This window comes from Nanorana parkeri, unplaced genomic scaffold, assembly GCF_000935625.1.
Source record: "Nanorana parkeri isolate BGI_ZX_2015 unplaced genomic scaffold, ASM93562v1 scaffold1922, whole genome shotgun sequence".
Classification (NCBI taxonomy): domain Eukaryota; kingdom Metazoa; phylum Chordata; class Amphibia; order Anura; family Dicroglossidae; genus Nanorana; species Nanorana parkeri.
In genome coordinates, this window is record NW_017308190.1 from 107,504 (window position 1) to 119,692 (window position 12,189).

Here is a 12,189-nt window from a genome sequence, read left to right on the forward strand (position 1 = left end):
GAGAAGCCTGCCGGAGGTTCGGCTCAGCCGATCCAGATGTTAGATCGGCTGAGTCGAACTCCTTCTGCACTTTGGATCACCCGAACATGCTGAGCATGTTCAGGTGATCCGAAGCCACACGAAGCAAGCCGATGCACGGCTGATTTCAGCTGCTATACGGCTGAAATCAGCCGTACATCGGCTTGCTACGTGTGGCTTCGGATCACCTGAACATGCTCAGCATGTTCGGCTGACCCGAAGTGCAGAAGGAGTTCGACTCAGCCGACCTAACATCTGGATCGGCTGAGCCGAACCTCCGGCAGGCTTCTCCCCGCTGTTCGGGCTATTCTGAAAGATCCCGAACAGCAGTGAGAAGCCTGCCGGAGGTTCGGCTCAGCCGATCCCGATGTTGGGTCGGCTGGGTCGAACTCCTTCTGCACTTCGGGTCAGCCGAACATGCTGAGCATGTTCGGCCAACCCGAAGCCACACGAAGCAAGCCGATGCACGGCTGATTTCAGCTGCTATACGGCTGAAATCAGCCGTACATCGGCTTGCTACGTGTGGCTTCGGATCACCTGAACATGCTCAGCATGTTCGGCTGACCCGAAGTGCAGAAGGAGTTCGACTCAGCCGACCTAACATCTGGATCGGCTGAGCCGAACCTCCGGCAGGCTTCTCCCCGCTGTTCGGGCTATTCTGAAAGATCCCGAACAGCAGTGAGAAGCCTGCCGGAGGTTCGGCTCAGCCGATCCCGATGTTGGGTCGGCTGGGTCGAACTCCTTCTGCACTTCGGGTCAGCCGAACATGCTGAGCATGTTCGGCCAACCCGAAGCCACACGAAGCAAGCCGATGCACGGCTGATTTCAGCTGCTATACGGCTGAAATCAGCCGTGCCAGTCTGAAGTGAATAGCCGAACAGTGTTCGGCTCACTTCACTTCAGATCGGTCATTCCCTCGGCTGCCCTCGGCAGCTTCGTGAATAGACCCCTGTGTGTTGTAAAGTAGCTCGCTCCTGTGATAGACTACAATCTCAATACAAATTAGTAAACTAAACATAATATGTAGCCATCATGGGAGTGAGCTTGGAGTGGTGACTTCTTTACAACACACAGGGACCATGTGGAACAAAGGTAGCCACCATCCAGAAGGCAGAACAGTGTCAGCACCAATTCAGAGATGATTTGAGGATCTACAGCCGAGTGATATACAAATAAGCTAAATTTTTGTTAATAGTTAAGGTACTTGAATGTATTTTTAAGATTTAACCCCTGAGTTTAGTGTCACTTTAAATGACCAGTATCATAAAAATATATATTTTCTCATAACTACATGGGGCTAATATCTCCATTGACAGTATTTAGTATAATAAAGGACACCTTTTTCTAAGATGAATACCAATGATGCCATTGCTGATCTCCTTCAAAATGCCTGTCTCTGTGTGAGGTTCAATAAAAGATGAGCTGGCCGTTGCCAGCTTGTTTGTTACAAAGCCATGTAGTCATTATAATTGGTTGTTACAGTGATCACATGATCAGAAACTACACTGACTGGCTCCTGATCTCCTGATGCATCTGACAACCGTACAGTCACAGGGCTGATTCTGCCATGGAACGTTTACTAACATAACTTCAGCATAAGTTTTGAGAAAAGTGGTTAAATCTTCTGTGAAAATAACTGTTTCCACAACTGTTCAAGCACCTCTTGCAGTGTTTTAACTTGTTCCAGCCCCTGTGTGGATGGGGGGAATCCTCGCGTTCAACTATGTATACTGACAACGATGAGTGTGCTACTGTCAAAATATCTGGACGGTGACTGAAGCACATTATGGCTGAGAATTTTGAGACCAGCAACTTGCTAGGAATCTAGCAATGCATTCCTATGGCCAAAATGTTTATTTTTTTTCTATTCTGACACAGCTCCGTGTCAGAATAAGAAAAAAAAAGAAAAAGCAGTGTTTCTCTCCTTGGCGGCCGGGAGCGGGAGACTCCCAGAGCGCCCGGGAAAGTTAGGTTTAAAAAAAAAAAAAAAGCCAACCCGAAGTCACCCGATGTACGGCTGATTTCAGCCGATATACGGCTGAAATCAGCAGTACCAGCCTGAAGTGAATAGCCTACGGCAGCTTCGTGAATAGAACCCATAATTTAATGTTACAGTTTTAAAATTTCAAGCAAAAATGGTTTTCTTTTAAATACTTTTTCCAAAAACTAAAAACAAGAAAGCAACCTTTTTTACTTTATACATTTATAATTTACACGTTTATTTCGTTTTCCTTGAGTGACCCTATAAGATATTAATATTACCATAAATAAGTTTAGATTTTTTTTATATTTTAGTATGAAACGAGATAAAAGGCCAAAAGGGTAACCTACAAACAAACATAAATATCCAAGCATCCATAATATTAGACATTTTCTGGAACAGTCAAATCAGATTTGATTTACACACTTTAAGGTGATACAAACTCAAGGATAAATTGGGCCTGCAGTGACACTTTTTCAAGGACAAAACATAAATACCAGAAGTACCGGTAGATGCTAAAGGCCAGATATTATCAAATATATTGTATTGATTATGGATCTCAGAGAGAAGAGTAACATCAAAGCACATGGGATGGCTGTCTGCAGATATAAAGGAACAGCATCTATACTTGATGCAGAACCATTAAGTACCACTGCACATCTTGTATTGGTGTCTAAGGAATGCTGGTATCATAAATCCATGCATGATGGGTTTTCAAAGCCTGAAATTTTGTAGATAAGATAACGTATGTGCTGTGTGGAGTGTGTCTGTTAAACAGCTACTGCATATCAGAACTGACACAAGAGAAATCTATTAGCATTTTACTCCTGCAATCTCTAGTAGCCCTAGATCCTATTTACAGACTGTAATGGTTTTGAAATCCTGATGAGCAACTGCAGATGTGACCTTCTTTACAGCTGTTTAATAGAGAAAATGACTAGAATCCAAAAGAAATGGCATACCACCATTTCCATCTAGCATTTTCGTGCAATGAAAACCGCAAATCAGGAACAATTGACTTAAAATCAAAGGAACTCATAGACATTAGTCCAGGTTCAAAAGGAGTTTGCAAATACTTAAGGCAGTTGTGACTGCCATGGTAACACAATCAAGATATAGTGGTTGATTAGTTCATTCTGAAATCTGGGTTCCAGTCAAGTACATAAAAAAGATAATCCATATATGAATCCATTAAAAGGGCAAATATTGAATAAAAGATTTCATTGGTTTTTCTTTGGTTCTTCGCATTGTACATTTTCTTTGGAGATCTAAATAAAATCTTACTCCAAACAGAGGTGAAATTGATTGTTTATACTAAATTCAAAAACTCCAAATGGCCTTAATGAGGCATTTACTTAGACACCCTTCATAAAATTAAAGAGTAAATAGACTAGCTAACAATGATGCTGGGTGACCCACATGGTGGCATTGGTTGACTGGTGGCTGAACTGCATAGCATCACTGATGGCTAGGACGCAGGATACACCAAAACAACCTATGATGTTGTGGGGCTGCAATGGTCTTAGTTACCAATAGTGCTATGCGACCCAGCCGCTAGCATACTAAGAATCAGTGACACTGTGTGGGTTGCACAGCATGATTGGTTGTTAGGACACAGGCAGCCTTGGGTTCTGTTCATTTGAATGTTCACCGAACTTTGATTTCTGGCTGGGTTAGGTGAACACCCAAGCAAATCAAACCCAAGCACATCCGGTTTACCACTGCTTGTGACAAACTGACCCTTTAGGTCCATGGTAGAGTCAAGGGAAGGATTTTCTTGCCATCCAGATTGTAACATTTTATGAGATAGGCAGGAGGTTAATCACTGCCCACACCATTTTCCCTAACTGGGATATCATTTAAATGTTCTCTGAGATGTGTGGTGTGATGTGGTGTCTGTTAAAGGAAAGACTAGTTGCATGCTGTGCTGGAACAGCCTGCAATTCTAAGCAGACCCAAATTGCCTCAGTCAGCAAGCAGGCTCAATGTTTTGTTGTGTTCTGGATTGTATTGCAAGGGAAATCTCTTTTGTTTTGTGTTTTATGCAATGGTGATGAATGAACACAAGCAGTAAGCCTTTGACGCCTGGTCTATCTCTCTGTAAGCTTTGCTTTTGAAGCTGACATCTATAGCCTATTTAGACAACATCTCAACACATCCAGCTTGTAGAAGGTTAAACCATTAATCATTAATAGTTGACTATTTAGATACTAATGCAAGTTTATAGATACTAATCAAAGTATTTTTCAATTACCGGTAAGTCTACATACCTGTGCTCTGTTAGTATATAAGACCTGCATGTCCCTCAGCTTTTCCAGACCTTCACTGTACCGTTGAATTGCATTTTCATAATTGCCTTTTGCATATGCTTCATTTCCCAGATCTTTTAGGGCTGTAAACAGTATATGAATGTGTATATTATAAGAATTAAAGTGTTTTCCATAGAAATTGCAAATTTTATCTCACAGCAAAGCTTCAAGCCACTGATTGTTACAGGACCTCCAGATGAAAAGAGAACTAGTTACAACTGAGATTGCACAAGAACCAGAATATTCAGTTTTATAGTATTAGAATAGCGGAGTTTCATGTAAAAATGATTCATGTATGATGCTGTATTTAACTTTATTTACTGGTCATGAATCATCTGAAGTCTTACAGCTGCTGTCCCTGTCAACTGCCCACTTTCACACTGTTTTACTTCAAAGTATATATAACAGTGTCAAATAAGTCTTTAATTTAGTAATCACAATGAATGAGAGGACAGACAATTGACACCTCAGGAACTGTTCGACTTCATGTGATCTCTCACTACCAGACTCAGTTTAAAAATGAGGCTTCCACAACATAAGTTAGGTTAAATTGGGATGCAAATAAGTATTGCCCTTTGCACTAGTTCAGCAGAAGCATTTTTGGATCCTTCTAGTCCACCACACATAGCATCTCTGGTTATACTTTCTTGTCATTTCTTTAGAAGGCCTGCACAGTTATATTACGTTAAGACCAAGTATTCATATTTTCACATAAGCCCAGTTGCTGCCCTTTAAAGTCTAAGTAAAGTGAGGGATGAAAACAAAGACAGCTCTCCTGGAGCTTTTAGTCATAATGTACTATAAACAGCATATTAGCACAGTATGGCAGACTTAGGTGCCAAACCGATCCCCTCCAGCACTACGCACCTCCCTCACCAGTGCTTATATGTTTACCCAGGTCTTCTTCTTGGTTCTGATTCTTTGACCACTTGACAGGGCAGAGCCTCAATGGCATAACGTCTGCACATGCGCACAGGAGTTACTTCATCACGGCATGCCTAGCCTCCTTCTGCCCCACGCTGCAAGGGTACCTGTATAAAGGACCATTACTCAACTGAACCTCTCTACTGTAGGCTTCATGACCAACACTTGTAACCTCTTCACCCTATACTGTGGTGGTCGAAGGCCTGCGGACATTATAATGGTCAATGCAGCTCCCATAGCCCATTGTGAATAGCCCAAATAGCAGACCTTCAGTTCAACTGAACCGAAGGGCTCCAGCGGCCAAAGAGAGCTGAAGAATCAGCCGAAGTTTCGGCTGATCCTTCGGCTCTTTAGTGAATAACCCCCTTAATGTCACTTTTCTGCATTGAATGTTCATTAACAATTATTGTTTAATTAATCCAACATTAACTAAAAATTTGGATTTGTCTGATCTGAAAAATGATTTTCAGACCCGAAATCCCGAAAAATTAAATAACGCAAAATATGAAACGAAACAAACCGAAATGAATATTTTGCCGACTTACATGCCTATTCAGCATTTACCATGATATCAGAACTTGATGATTGCTGGAGTATTTAATCAAGTACAAAAAGATATTTACATAATATACTCATCACTGTCTGTTGTCTTGCAGTGATTTTTATATTGCCTCTTAAAACTTACAGTATATTAACTATAATTACTATAATAATTTAATCTAAAGAAGAAAGGTATAAAGACTACATATTTACTTTAGCTGTATTTATTTTGTACAGGAACTGTAAACATCTGAGCAGAGGCCTTACCAGAAGAAAGATTGTTTGTGGCCATGGTTCCCTACGTTTAAATCAAATGATCCAGCTTGTATTTTTCTACCTTTTTGTGCAATAACTTGTTCTATCATTAGGCTATATTTGCAGTATTGTACTATAAACTTTAAATAATACAGTATACTAAATAATTGTTATAATGATGAAAGGCAAATGTTTCTTACCTATGCAGCAAGTAGTTAAAAGTTGCCATTAGAACATATTTATAATTCAGTTTGAGTATGCCACTAACCATTGTAAAATGTTCTTCTTACCTTGGCTCATTTCAGATTTCTGAAAAAAAGAATGTACATATATATAAAAACATATTTTACAAGAACACTTTATATAAAATCAAACATACAATAATATTATAAATAGTGCACAAGTGCATTTTATGGAAATCAGTTATTTTCAGTATCACACCTTGACAATCTAGGATTTTGAGAAGGGACCTATGAGGATTTGGTATGGCTGCTTCTGATGCAAGATAAAGCAAGTATACAGAAGAAATGGTTAGTTTAGTGTTAGGGATTATTTTGGTGGTTATGTTAAATTGGTTTTGGGGTTAGGTGTTCGGGACCTTAGTTGAGCATTTACATTAGGTAAATGTTAGGGTTAGGGTGCTTAGTTAAAGGTTTATGTTTTGTAAATGTTAAGGTTAGAGCTTAGTTTAGAGTTTATGATTGGTTAGTCCTATGGGCAATGGCTTAGTAAATTTGATTTAAAGTGTTTTTAAAGCAAGAAAGTTTATTCATAGCTTAAAACTTCTATGAGCGCCCCTGCCTTGCTGCACTGGGGGTCCCTGGTTCAAATCCCAAACAGGTAACTATCTGCAAGGAGTTTGCATGTTCTCCCTGTGTTTTCTCCCACGCTCCAAAGACATGCTGGTAGGTTAATTGGCTATTGTCTAAACAATTGGCCCTTGTATGTATGCATCTGAGATAGGGACCTTAGATTGTAAGCTCCTAGAGGGTAGGGAGTGATGTGAATGTGCAACTATGAAAAGTGCAGGGTAAATTGTCAGCGCTATATAAATACCTGTAAAAGTATATAAATAAAGTTTTGTGTTGATGGGGGGGTTAAGCATTTGGGGGTTTTTATTGTTACAAACACTTTATAGTTTGGAAACATTTAAGAACTCTTACTTATTTTTGACAATGAAAGACCTCGCACCAAAAAGAACCAGCACTGGGCTCTCACAACTGGCAAACAATTTTGAAGGTCTCATCATGCTATTTGGACATTATAAAGGGAATCTATTTACCGGAGGTCAGATTCCCCCAAGATCTGCAATACATTTGCCAATAAAGATGGATCTGGCATATCAATGTTGCTACATATTAAGGTGTATTTCTGTTAGTTGAGAACCGACTCACAGCACACAAAATAGGCTAACATGCACAGTTTCACCACTTTATATTTTCTATATAAATGATTCTGCTGTCAGATTTAATGTGGCTTTCTCCGACATTCACTGTACTCATTAAGCTACAATTTATAAAACTTGCCTGTTAATATTCCTCAACCTGTTAGCATTCATCAATGTGAACTGGCAAAGCCAGGGAGCAGAGAAAGACTGCAAATCGTTTGCCTGGTGGACAAATACACCTAAGTGGCCCTTTTCTTGATGGATACAGTTTCACATCGTCCAGCACCCTTGGCTTCTCTCAACATTTAGTCAAATTACATCTCATAATCACAAAGGGAGTCACTGTTGTCCCATTTCCTATGTGAGTGCAGGTCTGAACAGCAAGCAGAGAGCTTTATAATGTCCACTATGTGTTACTGACTGCAGGCCCTGCTCTGGTTGATATGTGAATGGTGAAGTATGTCCACTTAGGGCCAAAAGCCCATCCTATCTTATGTCTGGCCCAGGTGGCAATTGCCTTCTGCCCCCAGCCCAGTCCTCCTCTGCCAGGAAGACTGTACAGTGCCACATATTTGGTGATGATTTGCTGTAGCTACAGCCAATATCCTTTTTTGCATGCCATCTGCAGCATTTAAATCTACAATTGACATTACAGAATTTAATACATATGGAAAGTTGTGCTTTTAGATAAAATGAATGGTTCTAGTAAACAAAAAGAAAAAATGCTCAAACGGTGTACAAAACTTACAGGCTCAGTAAATGAGCTACTTGGCTTATTAATAAGTGTCCTATTAGTTTTGGTCCTAATTCCATCTTCATTGTCAGTCTTCTTGAACATATCTAGCTTTTGATCTGCTCTTGAGATGGCATTTTCTTGAGCAGATGAATCTTCAGAGTTTAAGCCTTGAAGAATTTCAGCTGTAAAATGAGATTATAGAGAAACATAGCCACCTAGATTAAAAATAGGCACTACCAGAATATAAATAAGCATTTTAGTTCTGTTTGGTAGTCAGAGTATCTTAGCCAATTATGTATTGTATGAGCATTAAGCAGTCTTCGTAATTGTAGTATATTGTAGATTTAAAGGTGAAAGCTGGCTCCATGCATATCATTCTTTCCTCAGTCACTAAAGGAGAATGCAAAATACTTAGGGGGTTATTCCCACAGCTGCCCAAGGCAGCTGAGTGAATAACCCAGCAAAAGCGAAGTGAGCCGAACGAGGTTCGCCTATTCACTTCAGTCTTGCACGGCTGATTTCAGCCGTACATCGGAGAAAATCAGCCGTACATTGTCTACCTTCAGTCAGCCGAATATGCTCTGCCTTCGGTCATCTGAACATGCTGATCCAAAGTGCAGAAGGAGTTCTCCTCAGCTGATCCAACATCTGGATCGACTGAGCCAAAGCTCAAGCAGCTTACTCACTGCTGTTCACCCCTATTCCCATAGGGGCCGAACAGTGGTGAGTGAATAGCCAAATGCCGCAGAGCAAAAGTTGAAAAATATTTTAAAAAATTGTTAAAAAAAGGAAAATAAATAAAAATATTTTAAAGAAAAGAAAAAAAAAAATTTTTTTAAAAACGCAGCACCCGACCTCATGCGACAGACTCCCGCCGCATAATGAAGCATCTGGCATATGTCGGCAAAAGAAAAACAATTGGGCGGAGCTAGCGGTGACAGCTAGCTCCACCCAACTGTTTCCTATTGGCCAGCATTTTGGGGACGCTGATCTGTCATTACAACTGGGTGGAGCCAGCCATGAGATCATGGCTGGCTCCACCCAGCTGTCATTTGCGTGGAGATCGGTCGACTTTGGCCGACCTTTCTACATGCTCCAGCTATCACTTTGGCTCAGTCAAGCCGAAGCATATGCCTTCGGTTCGGCTGAGCCACTCGGCTGCCTTCGGGAGCTGTGTGGGCCATAGTGAATAGCCCGTACAGCAGCCCTTCGGTTCGACTGAACCGAAGGGCTCCAGCAGCCGAAGAGAGCCAAAGGATCAGCCATAGCTACGGCTGGACCCTTCGGCTCATTCATTATTAACCCCCTTAGCGTATAGCATTGATTGACCACAAAACCAAGGGGTCTGTTCACTAAGCTGCCATAGGCAGCCGAGTGAATGACCGACCTGAAGTGAAGTGAGCCGAACACTGTTCGGCTATTCACTTCAGGCTGGTACGGCTGATTTCAGCCGTATATCGGCTGAAATCAGCCATACATCAGCTTGCTTTGCATGGCTTCGGGTTGGCCAAACATGCTCAGCATGTTCGGCGGACCCGAAGTGCAGAAGGGGTTCGACTCAGCCGATCCAACATCTGGATCGGCTGAGCCGAACCTCCGGCAGGCTACTCACTGCTGTTCGGCCTATTCTTATAGATGCCGAACAGCAGTGAGTGAATAGCCGAATGCCGCTGAGCGGCATTCGGCTCGGCTGTTCTGCTTGGTCCCTCAGTGGGACCGAGCAGAACAGAAAAATAGTTGTGAATGGGGCCTAAGTGAAGGGTAAATTCCCTTAGCGGCACAAAATGCATTTCATATAGAGGCACAATTCAATTTTTTTTGCAATATCTTACATGCTGCTTTTTTATTGATAATATTGGCATGCAGCAAAGTTAGACCCAGTGATGAACCAATAATAAGTCTCCAAGCACCTTTGTTGGCCTTTTTTGTTGTTGTAATCTACCTATTGGATCATATTTCTTTCAAGATCCAGACACTGTTACTCCTAGTGTAAAGGCACCCAAACACAGGAAATGACAAGACTAGTGATAGTCGTCACTAGACCAAGAATGAATGGGAAATCTTCCAATGGGGACACTAGTTCTGGTAAGCCTGCTGACCACCAGGAATTCCCCTCTCTTTGGAGGGATTTCCTCTCATTTCCTGTTTTCTCTATACTTACTGCTTTATAAATATGCCCATCTATCTGCCCTAATCCATGAGGGTCAATATTGTATATCTACAAGTAGATTGCATATAAGGAGAACAAGATGTACATCCCATAAATGTTTTATATATGTTTGAATAGATAATTATATTTCCAAGACAAGTAGAGCATAAGCAAACAAGTCAACGATAGAACATTTAACTTGATGCAGTTCACTAACCTTACAGATGTCAAAGGTTTATAGCACAAGAAGATAAGGATAATACTGTAAACATTATTTGAAATATGTGTGTGCTTGGGGATGAAGCGGCACTTAGGATCAGGTCTACATGTGTGTTAAAGGTTAAGTGCTCCTATGTGACAAAAATCAAAATGAAAGATTATATTCCCTGTCTGGGATGGCAGATTTGATACTTCTAATGCCAAGAGCCATGGATGAAGATGAAAAAGTTATGTTTTAAATACTTTTTCATTCACTTGGCTATACCAAAGGCAATACAGTATTACATGAAAGGTAAACTTTAACCGGTTTGTGTTTAGTTTGTTAAAGCATTGTGTTTCATAAAGAGATGCCATATTTTTGCCTTTTAGAAAATAATGTCTTTACCATTATTTCATCCTTTTTTTTGCATGCCAGCTGATCTCATCTGGCTTCTTAGCAGCCACTTCCTATCTACATGCACACACTCCGGCTCCAGCAGTAAAATCTTAATGAAAAAAATGAAATTGCCTTTCAAATGTCATTAACAAGCTTAATTTTTGTGATTGGATTTAGATCTCCTTAATATCTGATAACCTCATCTGGGTAAATGTATATGTCCCTGGCAGTAATGTTCAGAGATAATATGAAATTATTTGTCAATGCATAAAGTGCTCTTAGAAGAAAAGCAATTAACCAAGACTTACATATTTCATCCACATCTTTCAAAAACTTCTCCAGCTTCTGATCTGTAGACATTTCTGAAGAATTCTGAAATGAAGAAAAACTGATACGTGAAAAGTTCAGTAGTAGCTCAGCACTTATTTGTGCCGATACAGTATATATGATTAAAGGTTTCTCCTCCAATCACATCCTGTGCATGTTAAGGTCCCCACACACCTTACGATAATCGTGCGATAATCGTGGGAAATCCCGCGATCATACGATTATTGCAAGGTGTGTGGAAGCCGTGCGACCTCTACTAATGTAAGGTCGCACGACTTTAAACTTACAAACATGTTTCAAAACCCGCCGAGCATCGTACGATGTTCGGCGGGTCTGTAGCATTTTCGTAAGATAAAAGCCGGACGGGCCGGTGTGCGCAAGCGCACACTGCCCGTTCGGCATTGCGGTCATCGGAAGCCCGCCCCTCAGGGGGCGTGGCTTGCGATCATCGCAAGTACGATCTGCCTATGCAAGATAGGTAGATCGTACTTTTTTTTAAGTACCTTACGACCATCACAAGACAAAAGTCTTGCGATGGTTGTAAGGTGTGTGCCCAGCCTTAGACTTTTCACAAGCTGACTTTTCATATAACTGTAATGATCTAGACAAGTGACTGTCAACTTACAGTGGAAGTAAGGTAATGAAAGAAACTGTGTCTCTTCTGTCATAAAAGCTTCTTTCAGCCTGTGAGCAATGTTTATTTTCTGTGCAATAAGTCGCTCATGCGCAGCTCAGTTCATGGACTCGGAATGCTAAGATGAAGAAACCCTTCTGCCTGTGCGCAGGAGTTGTCATCAGGGCCTAGTCATCTAAACGGCTGAATAGTCAAAACCCACAAGGAGGGCTGGATGAAAATGGAAGTGCTGTGGAGGGTACAGTGCAGTGCTGAAGAGAATTGATTTAGCAGGCAAGTCTGCCATAATGTGTAATATGCTGTGCATACTAGTACATTATGGGGGCTATTCACA

General features: G+C 41.1%; 1 protein-coding gene across 1 annotated transcript in view; it reads right to left on the reverse strand.

The window, feature by feature from the left end:
* The window catches only part of TTC12 (tetratricopeptide repeat domain 12), a 101,115-nt gene extending 89,861 nt beyond the window's left edge, over positions 1 to 11,254 (reverse strand). The window contains exons 1-4 of the mRNA XM_018572060.1: positions 11,203 to 11,254; positions 8,163 to 8,332; positions 6,318 to 6,336; positions 4,270 to 4,391 (exon numbers count right to left, since the gene is read on the reverse strand). Coding sequence (XP_018427562.1) covers positions 4,270 to 4,391; positions 6,318 to 6,336; positions 8,163 to 8,332; positions 11,203 to 11,254 — 363 coding nt within the window. The remainder of the gene's footprint in view (positions 1 to 4,269; positions 4,392 to 6,317; positions 6,337 to 8,162; positions 8,333 to 11,202) is intronic.
* Between the last annotated feature and the right edge of the window lie 935 nt (positions 11,255 to 12,189).